The sequence below is a fragment of the Mytilus californianus genome, unplaced genomic scaffold, assembly GCF_021869535.1.
Source record: "Mytilus californianus isolate M0D057914Y unplaced genomic scaffold, xbMytCali1.0.p SCAF_5, whole genome shotgun sequence".
Taxonomy (NCBI): Eukaryota; Metazoa; Mollusca; class Bivalvia; order Mytilida; family Mytilidae; genus Mytilus; species Mytilus californianus.
In genome coordinates, this window is record NW_026262701.1 from 44,517,657 (window position 1) to 44,536,874 (window position 19,218).

At 31.2% G+C, this 19,218-nt stretch overlaps 1 protein-coding gene across 2 annotated transcripts in view; it reads right to left on the bottom strand.

Moving 5' to 3' along the window:
* The window catches only part of LOC127702297 (uncharacterized), a 49,379-nt gene that overhangs the window by 13,981 nt on the left and 16,180 nt on the right, over positions 1-19,218 (bottom strand). For both annotated transcript variants that reach the window (XM_052206435.1, XM_052206434.1), the window contains exons 2-7: positions 19,071-19,158; positions 12,303-12,486; positions 10,811-10,874; positions 9,142-9,217; positions 7,227-7,322; positions 1,299-1,442 (exon numbers count right to left, since the gene is read on the bottom strand). In XM_052206435.1, the coding sequence (XP_052062395.1) occupies positions 1,299-1,442; positions 7,227-7,322; positions 9,142-9,217; positions 10,811-10,874; positions 12,303-12,486; positions 19,071-19,158 (652 nt within the window). The remainder of the gene's footprint in view (positions 1-1,298; positions 1,443-7,226; positions 7,323-9,141; positions 9,218-10,810; positions 10,875-12,302; positions 12,487-19,070; positions 19,159-19,218) is intronic.

Below are 19,218 nucleotides of genomic sequence, written 5' to 3' on the forward strand. Positions count from 1 at the left end.
AATTTATCTTTGTATTCTCCCACAGCCTTCCTAGCAACCAATGTCACTAATCACTTACCCTAAGTTTATCTTTGTATTCTCCCACAGCCTTCCTAGCAGCCAATGTCATTAATCACTTACCCTAAGTTTATCTTTGTATTCTCCAACAGCCTTCCTAGCAGCCAATGTCATTAATCACTTACCCTAAGTTTATCATTGTATTCTCTAACAGCCTTCCTAGCAGCCAATGTCATTAATCACTTACCCTAAGTTTATCTTTGTATTCCCCCACAGCCTTCCTAGCAGCCAATGTCATTTATCACTTACCCTAAGTTTATCTTTGTATTCCCCCACAGCCTTACTAGCAGGCGATGTCATTAATCACTTACCCTAAGTTTATCTTTGTATTCTCTAACAGCCTTCCTAGCAGCCAATGTCATTAATCACTTACCCTAAGTTTATCTTTGTATTCCCCCACAGCCTTCCTAGCAGCCAATGTCATTTATCACTTACCCTAAGTTTATCTTTGTATTCCCCCACAGCCTTCCTAGCAGCCAATGTCATTAATCACTTACCCTAAGTTTATTTTTGTATTCCCCAACAGCCTTCCTAGCAGCCAATGTCATTAATCACTTACCCTAAGTTTATCTTTGTATTCTCTAACAGCCTTCCTAGCAGCCAATGTCATTAATCACTTACCCTAAGTTTATCTTTGTATTCTCCCACAGCCTTCCTAGCAGCCAATGTCATTAATCACTTACCCTAAGTTTATCTTTGTATTCTCCCACAGCCTTCCTAGCAGCCAATGTCATTAATCACTTACCCTAAGTTTATCTTTGTATTCTCTAACAGCCTTCCTAGCAGCCAATGTCATTAATCACTTACCCTAAGTTTATCTTTGTATTCTCCCACAGCCTTCCTAGCAGCCAATGTCATTAATCACTTACCCTAAGTTTATCTTTGTATTCTCCCACAGCCTTCCTAGCAGCCAATGTCATTAATCACTTACCCTAAGTTTATCTTTGTATTCCCCCACAGCCTTACTAGCAGCCAATGTCATTAATCACTTACCCTAAGTTTATCTTTGTATTCTCCCACAGTCTTCCTAGCAGCCAATGTCATTAATCACTTACCCTAAGTTTATCTTTGTATTCTCCCACAGCCTTCCTAGCAGGCGATGTCATTAATCACTTACCCTAAGTTTATCTTTGTATTCTCCCACAGCCTTCCTAGCAGCCAATGTCATTAATCACTTACCCTAAGTTTATCATTGTATTCTCTAACAGCCTTCCTAGCAGCCAATGTCATTAATCACTTACCCTAAGTTTATCTTTGTATTCTCCCACAGCCTTCCTAGCTGCCACCAGTAAAGCTGTCTTCTCATTGGATTCCTGTTTGTAAGCATCTATTTCTTCCTTCAGTTCCTTTATTTCATCTTTTAACCTTGGTATTGTTTCTAAGTTCTGAAGAAAAGTTTGTATTCAATTTATTAAAACCTGATTATGAAAACTTTGTTGTACTCCCTTCAAACCTTAATACCTAAATATTTTTAACAAATGATTTTAGCACTGTTCCTTTGCTTTTCATGTGCACAAAGTGATTTGTGTCATGAATTGATACAACATATCCTTTTTCCTTTAAAAAATGCAGGTAAATCTTTGAACACTGTTGAGGGGGCCTCGGTGGACAAGTGGTCTAAGGAGTCATAATTCTGTATCACTAGCCTGCCAACACTCAGATTGTGAGTTTGAACCCCACACGTGGTAGGTGCATTCGATTTCAATCTTGATTGACTAGGATTGTCAGATTTCCTGCCGACGGTTGATTATTCTCTCCGGGCAATCTGGCTGCCTCCACAATTAACAACTGACTGCCATGAAATAGCTAATAGTGCTGATAGTGGCTTTAAACACCAATCAATCAATCAAATGAAGACTGTTCATGGATTTCCCCATGTTTTTTCTGATTTTTTTGGTGTTGTAAGGATTCATTGATTGTATATATACACTGAATATTTTTTTTGTAAGTAGCAATTTGGTAAAATTTCTCAAATTCTGAAGATTTCATACTTTTTAAGATCACTGACAGACCAGGATGTAAAAATCTAAAGAATATCTTTGGTAAGACTCCGACTCCCTTTTTTCAAAGAGGCAAAACTTAATTAAATTACTTCGGTAAATTTCCAGTTTCCTCAGTAAACTTCAAATATAAAATTTTGTAGGGCATAGTTGTCTAAAGCCAATCAGTAAATTCACTTACCTCTTCAAATCAACCCCTATTGTTTCTAAATATAAAGCACACATAGATTCCCTTAAGTGTCTTGGAAAGGAGAAAAAGGTCTGGATGCATGTATAGGTCATAAGATGGCTTAACAGCCATCTGCTCCCAAAACAGATTATGTTAATAATGAATAAATATATTGTAGTACTGTATTAGGGTGTGTATAATACACACTTTCCCCCCAAGACATATAATTGATAGTCAGAGAGGATGCATATTATACACAACTGTAAACTCTACAGACGTTTTTTTTTATAAATAATATAATGGGTTTTTTTCATTACTGTATATATTCAAAGAGTTTTTTTATATTCAAATTTTTTTATTTTCATAAATGATGATTTTTTTTTTTTGTGATATTCAAAACTCTAAAATTTATAGTCTCTAATATCACCTTTATTTTTAAAATGGGTGCATGGTCATTTCCAATTCTTGAAGGGCTGTTAAAGACATTGATATTACAATTCCAGTGGGTGGTTGGAAAATTAATCAAATTTTCAAAACTATAAACTGAAAATTGTCTTAATCTTGAGTAATTTAGAGAATGAAATGTATTATAAACACATGTCTATTGTAAAAGATTATAATTTGCCATCCTAGTCCGTGTTCTTTTTGTTGATATGTTTTTGGGTTGCTGGCCCATTGTCATATATGCCACATTTCCATTTATTTGTATTCTAATTGTCATTAAATCGATTTTGGAACAGGCCAGAGAAAAATTCATGCAGTTTCTATAACTGGAGTTATTGCATGTACAATATGGCTAAGTTTAGAAACATAATTGTTTTCTTGACTATAACATTTATCGCTACATTTGAATCAAGTACAATGAAATAGTTTTAATGTGCAATTTTAAAAAAACTGGACCACAAAACGCATTTCCTTTCCATCATAGAGCAATAAATGAACAATTAAATAAATGAGAATGGAATATATAGATTGAGGCATGCTAGTATAACATCAAATACACATTCAGTTAGAAACACTTTTTGTTTCTTTAATTGGCTGCAATTAAGGTACATTACATAGCAGGTGTCAAGGGCTCTTCTCAACAACAGAAAAGTTTAAAAAATCTTAAAAGTATTTTTAACCATTAGAAATATGTGTGCATAATGATACAGAAATGTTTTATGACAGATACATATTTTTTTTTAATTGACAGAAATATAATTAGGAATCTTCACCTAACTACACATTCATATAAAGAGACTTCAATAAAACATTTTATCTCAATTTTAGTTCTTTCAGTTTATTTGATATTACAAGCTGAAAATTATTCAATTACTTTCTGTTATTTTCTATGATCTAAAAAACTATATTCATAATGTGTTAATAAACCAGTTCTGAATATCAAAGATGTTTTCAGCAACAATAGACAAAAGTTTAAACAGAAATCTAACATTTATACAAGTGAAAACCTATAAGTAGTGTATTAGGTGTCACATCTTCATATAAAGTTCAAAATAAAATGTTAAAACCCAAATTAAAAAAAATAAAAATTTAATTAAACCATTTTAATTTTTCTTACAAAAGCAATGATTCACAGAAGAAAACATTATATATGATTAATATTTTTGGACTGGTTCCTGGTGTTTATTGATTCTTTACATGTCAATAATGTCACCCAGCTGTAAAATTTAATGGCTTTTTAAAGATTACATTTTACATCTCCATTTAAAGATTTAATGTGCTCTGATCTATATCACTATGTATCAGATCAACTGGAATAATTCAACCTTTCACACATTTTGAAAATAACAACCTGACATTTAACTGAATATTATTAGATATCTAAGAGATCTGAACGTGGACCACTATTCTTTTAAGAGGTGTTGTCAGTTCTTTTATGTAGGCATAATATTCCTTTGAAATTGATATTTAAGAAAATTTTCAGTTGACAAAAAAAGTAAAAATTTGTTTTTTTATAATGTACAGGTTTTCTTTTCAAATAATTTCATATTCCTTTTTGGTATTACTTTTGGTGACCTCACTTCATGCTCTTCGTCAGTTGAAAATTCTAAATTTCAAATATTTTGTTTTGTTAATTGATTGCCATCTGCATGTAATGTTTGTCAATAAACATGAATCAGACTTAGGACAATATTTAGGTTTAGCACCACTGAATAGGCATTTTTTTTAAATGTGTATATTCTACCTAGTGTAAATTATATAAATAATATGTGTAAGCAATTAGAACTCTTCATTATTTGCTGATAACTTGATATCTTATAATTTCACTAATTACTTCGCCATCTTGTAATCTAACTGATAACTTGGGTATCTTGTAATCTAACTATAACTTGGGAATCTGGAAATCTAACTGATTACTTGAGTATCTTGTAAGCTAACTGATTACTTGGGTATCTTGTAATCTAACTGATTACTTGGGTATCTTGTAATCTAACTGATTACTTGTGTATCTTGTAATCTAACTGATTACTTGACTATCTTGTAATCTAACTGATTACTTGGGTATCTTGTAATCTAACTGATTACTTGAGTATCTAGTAATCTAACTATAACTTGGGTATCTTGAAATCTAACTGATTACTTGAGTATCTTGTAATCTAACTGATTACTTGGGTATCTTGTAATCTAACTGATTACTTGGGTATCTTGTAATCTAACTGATTACTTGGGTATCTTGTAATCTAACTGATTACTTGACTATCTTGTAATCTAACTGATTACTTGGGTATCTTGAAATCTAACTGATTACTTGACTATCTTGTAATCTAACTGATTACTTGGGTATCTTGTAATCTAACTGATTACTTGAGTATCTTGTAATCTAACTTATTAGATGGGTATCTTGTAATCTAACTGATTACTTGAGTATCTTGTAATCTAACTGCTAATTCAGTAGCTTGTAATCTAACTGATTACTTGAGTATCTTGTTATTTAACTGATTACTTGAGTATCTTGTAATCTTAATTATTACTTGGTATCTTGTAATCTAACTGATTACTTGAGTATCTTGTAATCTAACTGATTACTTGAGTATCTTGTGATCTAACTGATAACTTGAGTATCTTGTAATCTAACTGATTACTTGAGTAGCTTGTAATCTAAATAATTACTTGTGTACCTTATAATTTCACTGATTATTTATGTATTTTGTTATTTCCTTGATCACTTGAATATCATGTAATTTTACTGATTACTTGAGTAGCTTGTTATTTTACTAATAACTTGAGTATCTTGTTATTTTACTGATTACTTGAGTATCTTTCCATTTTGTTTTAAGACCAGCTTCATTGTATAGGACTGTTTTGTCAGATCTGTAAAGATTTGATCAAAATAACTCCCTTGTCAAATTCAGTATTGTAGATTTGGGACAACTTTAAAAAAGTTATGATCTGAATAAAATGTAACCAACCAACAACATTAAATATTTTACATAGACTATATTCTTGTTGTTGGATGGCTGTCACAGATTAAGTAGACTTAGCATGCAAAAGTATTTTCTGTAAAATTTAGTACTACAAACAAAAACAAAAACAGTGATGTAAGCATTATAAGATAATTCGTTTTTAACATATGTCACATCTATATATATATGAAATAGAAAAGAATGCATGTTGCCCTTTTAACATTTGAAGGCTTAAATGACTTAAAATCTTCACCAATAATTGCAATTTAGACTATGTTTACATTTGATATGAATGTTCATTTCAACCAAATGTCCTTGTATATTAAACATAGCCAAAACTTTGAATATCTAATGTTTATGGAGAGATTATTAAAGTCATTTAAACCTAAGCAGACCTTAGAATTGTAAATGTATCAATGTATTATCCTCTCAATGCTCTCCTATTTACCATGTAGTTTTAACTACAATTAAAAGGATTTCTCATTTAAAAATATTTTTATTTCATTTCAGTCAAATTGAAAATTACTTAAAATTGTTTTGTCTTCTGCAATTTGTCTACATACCATTTCCCTTAACCTAGTTGTAGAAAATGTCAAGAAATCAATATGGTGATTTTTAGCATATATATGCTTTAGTTATCAATAATTAACTTTAAAAACATGCATAGTGGGAGCCTTAGTGGCAAAGTGGTTTAAGTAGTTCATCTACAGTTTCACAAGCCTGTTAACACTAAGGTTTGGAGTTCAAACCCCACTCATGTCAAGGTGCCTTTGACTATGATCTTAATTGACTAGGGTTGCCATTTTTCCTACACTAAAAGGTTAGTGGTTCTCTACTGCTAATAAAAAATGGCTGCCATGACATAGCCATGTGCGCTTACAGTAGTATTAAGCAAAATCAATCAATCATGTTATAGCAAATTTTAGTAAGCATACAAACTTAAACATACATGTGTAAATAAGTCTCTCATAAAAATTGTAACATTGAATTATGGTACATTATTTGCTATAGATGACCTAAATTTTAGTGTCACTGGTTTGCTATAATATTGACATGTAGTCTCTTTTATTCTCTTCAATCTAACTTAACTGAACAGACTTAACAATAGGTACACATTTCCACAGACAGGAGCAACAATCTTTTAATAAGTAGAGACAATTCAAAGGTTCAAACAAGTGGCAATTACTCAAAATTTACCGTTATTTTTAGACAAAATCCTTTATGGCAAACCTCATACATAGGACCAATTTAATTCACAATACTTAACCTATACTGTGAATGATATGTAACTATAATTCATACACCTTTTCTCTGTCATTAAAATGTTGGACTTTGATACTAAATGGCACTTGATAAAGTTTCTTTAGCATTTGTATTTTTCATTAACAAGTCTTTTAATTTATTGTACACTTGGGTTTTTGTCAATTGCTAATTTATTGGTAGCTAAGAGAAAACTTGGTCCAATTACAGTTGGGGGACTACGTGAAAACCTTTAAGAGCCTTTATTACCAAAATAAGACACAGGGAAAAACTAAGAGAAATCATAAGTAAGCCAGACTAAGAAAAAATAGATGATTTTGAATACACTCGTACCTTTTCAATATTTTCGTTCCTCATTAGTTCATGTCTAACTTGATATTTCAAGTCTGTTAACTTTTCTCCCATTTCTATGATTTTATTATTGGCAGCCTGAAATAAAACATTTATAAATAGTTACTTTTGATTCCTAAATTTGTTTAACATGTTTTAATTATTTGAAGTAGTATTAATGAGTTTTCTCCCCTTTTTCTGTTGTTTATAGCCCTTTCCAGGAACTCATTTGTGGAATCATGAATTTTACTCTATAATTATAATTTAAAGCATTCCCTTGTTTGGCAGGAGAACTGTTTTACAGCAATGAAGCTCAATAAAGGGTCCATGATTAGTGGTTTTGAATTCCTGTGCATTAAAAGAACAAATTTGGAAAATATGAATGTTTTATTAGCATTCCAAAATTCTTGTCAACAAACTAGAGTATAAAGCTTGAAATAATTGTAAATTTAAGTAAAACATAGTTTTCAATTTCTTCTCACTATTGCTCTGCACTGCAGCAAACCAGTATTTATTCCAGTATACTATAGTGAACGAACATATCTTTAATTTAAATGCAATTTTTAAATCAGATTTGAATTTCAGAAGAGAGTTTATTGAAAGTGCTATAGATCAGGAGCTCTTTTCCCAAAGTTTTTTTTCTGAAATGATAATGACTTACAAGTACTTCCTCTACTAAAACAAGAGGCTCTCAAGAGCCTGAATCGCTCACATGTATTTCAGAGGAGAAGATTTTTAAATGTTAGCAAACTTGATGAACAAATTGTGTAAAATTGTCTTTAAAGGGCAATAACTCCTTAAGGGGTCAACTGACAATTATGATCATATTTACTTTTTTGTGGTCTTACTTTGCTGAACATTATTGCTGCTTACAGTTTATATATATCTATAATAATATTCAAAATAATAACAAAAAACTGCAAAATTTTGTTAAAACTACCAATTCGGTGGCAGCAACCCAACAATGGGTTGTTCGATTCGTCTGAAAATTTCAGAGCTGATAGATCTTGACCAATTGAACAATTTACCCATGTCAGATTTGCTCTAAAAGCTTTAGTTTTTGAGATATAAGCCAAAAACTGCATTTGATCCCTATGTTCTATTTTTAGCCATGGCGGCCATGTTTGTCGATGGATCAAAACTTTGGATACAATTTATAAACTAGATACCCTAAGGAACATTCAGTTAAAGTTTGAAGGTATATGGCCCAGTAGTTTCAGAGGAGAAGATTTTTTAAATTGTTAACGACAACAGACGACGGATGACGATGGACGCCAAGTGATGGCATAAGCTCACATGGGGCCCTTCAGGCCCCGGTGAGCTAAAAATGAAAACAACACTTAATAAATTTCACGCGTCTGAAGCCCTTTCTGGATTTACCTTCATCAGGAATGATCAAAGCCGAATATTTGAAAGCCAAGGATGTATAAGAACAGAAACAGTTTAAGAGCTATATAACCAAAAAGGACCTAAAATAATAGCCAAATCCATCTAAAGTCAGCTTTGCCTGAAGGAGTTGAAACTTTAGTTTCTAAAAATTTCAAAATTTTATAACAGGCAATTTTAAAAAGGTTTGTTATAAATCATGTCAGTACCAAAGTACTGACTACTGAGCTGATGATACCCTCAGGGACTGAAAGTCCACCAGCAGAGCTATCGACCCAGTGCTGTAAAAAATGAAAACAACAATTTATAAATTTCATGCGTCCAAAATGCTTTTCTGAATTTACCTTCATCAAGAACGCTCAAAGCCAAATATTTGAAAGCCAAGGATGTATAAGTAGCACTTCTTTGTGAAAAGAGTCACAAAGACAGTACATTGATCAGGCAAAGACAGTACATTGATCAGGTTATAAAGCAACTCTTGAAAATTTGAGAAAACTTTATATATAAAATATACAATTATGAAAACCTTTACCTGTAACTGTTTACATGTATCTTCATACTTTGCTGTCATCCTACGTGTATCTCCTTCACGTTGACGTACCTCTACCCTAAAATATTACAGCAATGCATTAGGTACGGATCTAAAATAGTCATAGTATCTTAAATAATAATGGTTTGCATGACTGATTAACTGTTGTTTGCTTCACATCCAGTGGGATTTTATATATGTCACTGACAACTTTGTGAAGAGACCTAAAATCTAGAATTATGGCTGAAATTGTTTCCTTCATTGCTGATATAAGTGCATATATATCAAATAAAATGAAAAAAAAAAACATGGTATCAATTTTTTTGGGGTCATATGTAATCCTATAATATAAGCCTATAGTTTTCTTTCAACGTTTTTATATCAGATATTTTTTTTTGTGGTTCAGTATTGAAAATTAAAAAAAAAATCCAATAAAAAAGAAAATGATATGGACACAGGAAGGCTTATATCATAGGACTAGGGTAATATGTTAAGAATACTTTAATGAACTTTCAACACTTGTACTATATATGTCATTGAAATTGCAATAGAATGTAAACCAATAAAATTTGTGGAAGCTTCATTTTTTATTGGTGAATATATTTTTTCTTAGAAAATTTTTAAGTAGGAGAAAATAACATACTTATTGCATTTAACAAAAAAAGATGAGAACAATTTAATTAAGAAGATCCAAAGTTAATTTCGTAAAAATAAAATGCCACCATTTCCAGGTGCACACGTACAGATTTCAAATTATTCACAATATGTTAAATGTGCAATCCAATTAAGAGCGCAATGTTTCAAACCTAAACAATGTAAACTATTATGCTCGTAGTCTTTTAATCCATTTGTTTCTTACATTTTTTGGATAACGTTGACATCGTTTACATAAACGATGTACGCGCAAAATAGTCACGCAGTTGTTGATCAATTATTGTTGAGACGTATAAACGATACGTTTGTTTCTGCATCTGTCGTTTAAATATTTATGAGCACGTGTTGTTTTCGCAAAGTTCTGGTCATTCTTTTTCCACACTTTTACCTGTTTGTTTACAGTGCGTCAATGTACGTAATCTATTTCTGTCTCACTACGCGGGGTCCATAAAGGTCATTAAGCCATGTATTTGATTCTAGCAGTTTAACGTTTAATAAACGATAGTCATCGATGACAAAATTTCGGGTTAGAAACAAATGCACTCTAAGATTACCCGGTATATTTCTGCACTAGCTCATTTTTTTTTTTATTAGAATCATTGCTTAAATAAGATATATATATATTCTTTGTATGGAAATTTTTTAAGTCAAAACCTACATTTTTATATATATTCCTACATCAAAAGATTTATTATCTTGAGTCCGTCCTACTGAAAGTTCAATAATAAAACAGTGACCAAGCAAGCATTATTACCATATGTTATGACAATGGATCACCAACAATATTGCTTATTATATTTTAGCTTAACAAGTCCTATAAAAATTCAAGTATAATTGATGTCAATCACCGAAATGATAATGTACAAACAAAGTAAATATACTACTAATCCTCAGATTTGCTTAAACAAACCACTTGTAAATATGACGTCCATAACATAAATGAAATTTACATCTAAATGTGAACAATACACCTCGGGCTCGTACTACCGAAGTATAACAAATATTAGTATGTACTCACTGAGTATATTCCAAGGTCTGTTTTGTTGTTTCTAGAATTAATTCGGCTTTCTCCACTTCAGAGGCTAAAAATGAAAAATAAACATCTGACAATTTACAAAAGATTATCTCTAAAATATTGTTCTTTGTATATTTCTGTTAGAAAATGTTTTTATTTTAAGGTTTTGTATAATTGAACAATACAAATATTTAATTGAAATATATAATTTAATATTTCTTCATCACAATTAACTAGAGTACTGTTTTTATGGTTTAAAATGCTTATGCAATTAAAGATCATATCAAACCAAAAAAGAGTTTTCTTTTAAAAAGCATGATAAGATAAGTACACTGCTGTTTGAAATTATACAAAAATCAACACCAGGAGCTGTCTCATATACTATTTTGAGATGTAGGATCTATTTCTCATTAATGATCCCTCAAGAAATGATCAAGATGGACTGCAACCAGTTACATTTTCAGAATGTAAAGTGCTTGTTTGTACATTTTGTACTCCAAAATAAAAAAATGTATCTTTGCTTTTGAAAATTTTGCCCAAAATGAATTAGATTCTGAAACAATGAATTGCTTTCCTTCATCTTGACCATTGCATGATGGATAAGCAACGGCATCTTTTCCTTTTCCATCAGATGGATTTTGACGAAAACTTCACACCAATCTTAAATGTTCTATTGGAGTAGCAGTAGGTGATGCCTTTATATATTCCCAACAATTCATTTGTATGAGTACATATAAGTCATTCAATGATGATTCATTAAAATATGCCAAACCAATTCTATTTTTGGCAACAAACCTATCATTTGCACCTGGCATGCATTCTAAATCCATTAAATTTCCATTATCTTACAACAATATGCACAATATCTACATCTGTGTTTCCCTTAAATGGTTAAGACATTGATATGGACAATACCTATATGTCTTTACCATAAGAGATTGATTTGCACAATAACCTCTGCATTAATCACACTATAAATGTTACAATAGATTTAATCAAAGTAAGATGTTATTATGCAATACTAAGCATTAATGTTCTTTTAAAAGAAAAAAAATCTGTCAATTAGATATATAAATCACCAAAAGTTTAAGAGAAAAATTTCTGAAACAGCTTTAATGGTATGATTAACAATTGTATGTTTGCATAATTTATTCTTTCATTTTGGGCATCAATAAGAATTTATCCTAAAACCTGATTTGGATTGATTTAAAAATATATATGGCAGAATAATGCATCCCACTTCAGGTGTGGGAGGTCAAGGGAGGTTAAAAAGTAAAGACTTTAAAATTGATATGTTCTCTTTCTCTGCCAAGTATTTAGAAATGCACCTTATCTTGGCGTCAGAATAATGTGTGTTAGTAGGGTAGTGTGTCATCTTGCTGACTGTTATCTAAGCTGTATTATGTTAAGGCAAGAATAGACAATAGGAAAATTGGAAACAGTGGCAAAACTTTATTATGAAGATTATATTGTCAAGTCAAATCTACAATTTTACCTCTGATTTCCAAATTTCTAATCCTATCCTCCATATATTTGACATCTCTCTGGTATTTCTCAATCTGATCTGACTTCTTTTTATTATCCTGGGAGAGTTTTTCAAACAGTTCCTGTGTCTTGATAAGTTTTTTTGTTGTATCACTCTGTCCCATGAGCATTTGATCAACTTTCTTTTGAAGTTTCTGAGAAAAAAAGTAAAGTATAAATAACTTGGTTAACAAAATATGATTGCAATTACAAATATACTGCTAAAATTATTGTCATTCACGTGCAAGTCATTTACTCAATTTTAATATTTTCTCTGACTTCATGCAGTCATCTATAATGGCGGATTCTTAAGACATATATATCTGTTTCTTTCCTATATAAATCCTAATAATCAGATCAGTCACTTTCTACAATGATCAGGTCTCCACAATTGTATACAGTGTGCTTGTTTGATAGATCTTAATAAAACCACTTTTTTTTATTCATGTAAACATTCACTGAGGATTTTTACACATTTACTGCATGATGCTAAGTTTTTTAGTTTAAAAAACAAGATTACCAAGATTTTTTAAGGAATGATGATGATGATGATCATTGATGAATTGGTGTTTAACAACCAGTGGCAAATATATCATGTATATCAGGACAGGAACATGTTAATATTATAACCCTGCATTGTTATAAACTGACAAGCTTAGTTTGATTTTAAAACTCCCTAGTACAGTCCTCTGCAAGACATCTGTGATCTTAGCTAGACACATATTCTGACCCTGAACCAACAAGTCACTGACTTCTAAACGTTACATACAGTGTGAAGATGCAGCTATACCAATTTTACAATTTTCTTGTCTTCTGTGTGACCTGGCTATTGATCCAACCCACATCCGTCCACGCAAAACTTGAGCCCACTGCCGCAAAACTATTGAGGAGGTTCAAGATTTTCAAAGTATAAGAATAATACTGCATCAAAAGTGATAGAACTTTGGTGAAGTACAAATGTAAGTGAATGAAAATTACAACAGTACAAATTATTGATTTTAATTTGATGCACAGGATTCATGGTTCTAAAATGAATTTCTTGTATGTGGTTCTTGAATCAAGATATTAGAAATCATAGTTTAAGCGTTTATCCTATATGTAAGATATTGTATCAAGAAGCTTGTTCATATCTTAAATTATGTTTATATAATTATGCTATCAAGGAATTTGGTGCTGCTTCTCAAGTTTGACGTATAAGGCTTAAGGTTAACATGTCATCATATTTTATTTGTAATACATCCTTTTTAGCAACTATATTTATAAAATGAGATGTCAGGTAAAGATATATGAGACAGCAATCCAATAACAAAAGCAGCTAAAGGACATCATTCTTTATGTGCCTGTCCCAAATCAGGAGCCTGTGGTTTAGTGGTTGTCGTTGGTTCATGTCTGTCATACTGGTTTTTCATAAATTGCTTTGTTATAAATTAGGCTGTTAGTTTTCTCAATTGAATTGTTTCATATTATTCATGTTGGGGCCTCTATGGTATGATTTTCCTCATTGTTGAAAGCCATATTATTGCCTTATAATAATTGCTTACATCCACTTCATTTGATTCTAAGTCATAAACATATATCTTGGGTGTTTCAAAGCATCATTCTTTTTTTATTTGGTGTTTCTATAAAATATTTTGGAAACTTGAGGTTACATGGTTTCTAAAGCTTGTAAACAGGAAAAAAAGGGTGAAAATAGATTGGTTAACTTCCAGTAATGGTTATTATCCTATATGCAATGAAATGTTATGTGAAATTTTGTCTGTAGTACTGGACAGTATATAAATGTACTCATGTCAAGTATTTCTTTATTTGAAACAAAGATAAAAACTGCACAATTTTTTGAAATGTGCCAATTATTTAACAAAGACTAATAGGGGAAAATCAAAGGTGGTATTACTCCTTCAACAACAAACTTTCCAACTAAATAAAAACATAAGGGTGTGACATACAACAGCTAAACATGGCCTTTTAATTATGGTGCGAGATCTGACTTCTAAAACTACCAGTACATGGACTTTCATTAAGTAGATGATAAAAAATCAGTGGCATTCGAGTAGTCAATTGTTTGAATAAACTATAGATGTGGTGATGGATCAAAGACATGTACAATCTGAATCATGGCATTAAGATGTCAACCAGCTAATTTGAACACTTGGATAACTAGGCCTCCCACAATATATCTTACGAACACGACAGTAAGATGTCAACCTGATAATTAGAACACTCAGACAAAAAGGCCTCCCACATTATAGCTTACCAAACACGACAGTAAGATGTCAACCTGCTAATTAGAACACTCAGACAACATGGCCCCCACACTATAGCTTACCAAATATGATAAGATAATATATAGACTTTAAAAATAATTTTCATGTAACTCAGTAGGGGCCAATTGGATTTTAAAGTACATCTCATAAACTACAAGAAAAAAAGATTAATTTCATATAAATCCTGTCAGACACTCCGATGTCTTAACATTTAATTAAACTGAGCTCTCAATGACAAACTTCATGAAATTGCATGTCAAAAAATAATAAATTTCCTTTGCAAGTATTAAGTGTTTCATTTTGGAAGAAATATCTTAAGTAATGCTCGTTAGAAAATTGTTTGGAAATTTGTGATATGATTGTGCAAGGTATTTGTCTTGCAGCCATGGTTTATTTCATTTTGATCACTCTTTTAGATAATAAATTTCAAAACACTCAAGGTGAAATTGATTCAATTAAACATTCAACTTTTCAATAAACAAAAAGATATCATATATCAGTTTGTAATAGTACACTTTTTTTCCTGACCCTTGAATATCCTGGATCAATTTCCGTTTAAAAGTTTAAATTATTTTGTCCTCTAACTTTTAAAAATGCTTGACATAGGTTTTGTACTTAATTGTTTAAGTTTTCAAAATCTATACAAATATTTCAAATAATCAATTTTTGTAAAGCTTTTTAATTTGAAAGCAAAAAACTTTCGCTTTTTCCATGTGAATAAATCTAAATAGTGATATTTACAAATAATCAAAGACACAAAATCTTTGAATACCAAACTCAATTTGATCTCACACAAATTCAATTTTCATTTGAGTGTTATAAATGCTACCAAAACAAACATTTTTATCACCTTTCCTTTTCAATACAAAGACATTTTTTACTTATTTATAGCAGATATTTAAACATTTAATCTATGTCGACAATAAATCTTATTGCAAATTTTTTTTTCTTTTTAATTTTCACTTTTCCCCAGTCATTACAGTTAAATGCAACCATAAATCTTAATTACATTGTAATAATTCGTTGAATCAAATAAAATATTGAAATTTTAACATCCTGGTGTCTCAGGCAAGTGCTATCCCTTACCAACAGTTATATAGAACAATCTTTTGAATATGAATAAAAGTAGATATCAGATTATATAAAAAGTAGGAAATGCCAAAACACATAATTAACAGCGCCTGGTGATGAAACATAACCTGACCGATTTTGGTCTTCGTCAGAAGCAGAATGAAGTAATAATACTTAATAGTGGCACACTACCGGTAATTATATTTGTCATATTTTTTTCAGCTGATACACAAAATTAAAATGGCTTCAACCAATGAAAGCTCCATTGAAAGAAGCTATTGTCGTTTAGAGACCTCTTTATGTCAGTTATTCTCTCTATTACTTTTGACTGTATGAGACAGCAACCTAACAACACAAACAACCAAAAGACTTTAGCCCTACAATGATTCTGTGGAAAAAACTGTATGTGACTAATATTTTACAGTAACAGAGAACCTGTTTTGAAACTTGATCATTAAAATATGAAAATGAGGTCAAACAAAGGTGAACCCTCACAGAGTTACACAAATTTAGGCCTTACCACTAATTCTAAAGACCAAATATAATTGACTTTATTAAAGAAACTTAATAACTGAAGAACTTTATGCTGATTTGATTAAGTCACTCATGAAAATGACTTAATATTCGAATCAACATAATCAAGGTCAACTGTCTAGGCCGGACAACAACTTCAGACAAAAAAGCCATCTTTATACCAAATATGGATTGGCTTGCTCTCCTTCCTTCAGGAATAAGAGGCTATAAACAATAGTTTAAGGTGTTATAGCTTAATCTTTGTTGTGTCAGGAAGTCAAGTAAAATAAAAGAATGTTATTACTTGAAAAAGTATAATTTTGTTGATTTTTAATCAAAATTGATCGTGGAAGATCATTCAACGCATTATTAAAATTGATCGTGAAAGACAAGGCGTGACCAGACTTAATGACCAGAAAACAACATTTCTTTTACCAATTGATATACTTGTAATTAGTTGGAGTGTGTAATTACTTACTAAGAATGTAAATTAATGCTGTAATTTTTTTGGAGATATATATATATTAACCCATATTTAGACCTGTTTTCATTTAAAAGGCAATGTTATGTGTAACTATAGGCATCTAAGATAATAAGACCTCCAGGAGCATAAATTGTCGAAAAGTAAATATCTTTGTATATATTATGCTAAATGCATCCACGAATGAGTGAAGCGAGAAGGGGTCTGGTGGTTTTCCTCTGGAAATATCTTAATATGTTTGTTTTTGTTTCCGTAAGGGTTAAATCAAAGAAGCTATATCATTTCATTTTACATACAGATGTATAGAAGATGTTCTTTTCATTAACAATACAAACTTTTCTGATTGGGTCCCATTAATAGTCATGAACAAGAGATTACAGACACCACATACACAGACTTTCAAACCGGTGCCCATGACTTTCAAACTGGCGCGCAAGACTTTCATACTGGCGCTCACGACTTTCAAGAACTGGTGTGCACAACTTTCAAACTGGTGCTCACAACGCTTAAACTGGTGCGCACAAGTTTCAAAGTCGTGCTCACCAGTTCTTGAATGTCATGCGCACTATTTTGAAAGTCGTGCGCACCATTTTAAAAATCGTGCCCACCAGTATGAAAGTTGTGAGCTCTAATTTGAAAGTCAAATGCGCACCAGTATGAAAGTCATGTGCACAAGTTTCAAAGTCGTGTGCACAAGTTCTTCAAAGTCATGCGCACAAGTTTCAAAGTCGTGAGCAAGATTATTCAGACTAGTGCTCACCAGATTAAATCTCTGGCAAACGAAAAAATGTATATTTACCTGACACTTATGGGGCTCTGTAATTGTGCTTTACTATACTGACTGTATTATCAACTACAAAAACTTTTTTGTTGGCGTCTTTGTTTGATTTAACTGTAAGTGTGTTTGAATGTTGAATATAGTTGTGTTGTATGTCTGTGTATGTTTATACAATTTTGGCTGTTAGATCCAAGATATGGCCTCATTAACCAATTATGCCTGTTTGGGTTGCTTACCCAATTTGGCAATATTAATGGAACATTAAACAACTGTCAAACAAGTGGGCGTATTAGCTAGCTAGAAATCAGATTTAACAATGTTTTTTCCAATTTTTACAAAAATCACCAAGGATCTTCGTTTGATAGATATGACTGTGCATAAAAATTAATGGAAATCAGATGAGAGAATCTTAACTTTTCAAACAACATAAAACTTATGCAGGACTGACAGATGGACTTAGATTGTTAAAAGAAACTAGTCGGTGTGTATTATCAAATAATCAGATACAATGGCATTGAACCATCATAGCCCTATTCACAAACAAAATATTGTCATGCAAATCCATTCTTTTGTTATACCAATTACAAATATGAAATATCATTTGTTTAAACAAAGATTTGATCGTTTTTGTGGATTTTTGCAATAATGAATACCGGTAAGTGGCAACAGAGCTTTCATGATCATCAAAATGTGGTACCCGATCTTTCATGAACAGAAATATCAATTTTTTTACAAATATTACCATGAAGTTTCTGATTAAACTGAATCAAAATAACTTTAAGAACTATTTTATACAGTAAAATTGAACGATATTTTTAAGAGAAAGGTAGTTTATGCATTAGAAATTTGAAAAAAAATCATGTTTGTTTACATTTTATTTCTCGTAACTTTCGATGAGCAATCTGCCTTCTGTAGTTTTGTTAAAACAGTGTACTTTTAAGCCTTGGTTTTTCTCGGATACTAATCATAATGTTGAACCATTTTGACAGACAGTTTTATTTTTCTAATATTTGTCACTATAATTGATTAAATTAGATTATTTACTGACATTGCATGTGTCTTCTTGATAAGTTTTATTCACGATCCTATACCAGATCTTTCATGATCCAATCTCAATACTTGACCACCGTTACTTATTCTTTCACGATCATTTTCTCGATATACCGAATGACAGCTGTAAAGTTGCCTCTATGGTAATCATACTACATCTAATTTTAAATTAATGTGAATGAAAATGCTTAATTTATACTAGATCACTATAAATTGCTCTTATTCCTAAATGTTGTGGGCTAAGTGGAGAATCAGAAAATACCAATCAAGTCTAAGCTTTGTCCTGTTTCAGGAAAGACAATGTGATTTTTCCTAAAAGAGAGGCCAAAGAATACCAAAGGGACATTCAAACTCATTAGTCGAAAATAAACTGACAAGGCCATGGCAAAAAAGGAAAAAGACCAAAGGACAAACAACAGTATACAAAATAACACCTCATAGCAATATTTTTAGGGGTTGCAAAATGCCTTTAACATTCCAATTTTGTTAAAAATTCTTAAAACTCAATGTAACCTCACTTAAAAGAAAATGTTACACTTTATCATTTCTACCCAAGTCTCATCATTTTATTTCTTTAATTACCTCATTTTCAGTTTTTTGTTCATCATATTTTGTTTTGAAGACTTCAAGCTCTTCTACTTTTAACTTCAGTTCATTCTTCTCTCTCTCCCTGCAGAAGAAATAAATACAATAACTATGACATACAGTTTCAATAAAATATATATTATAC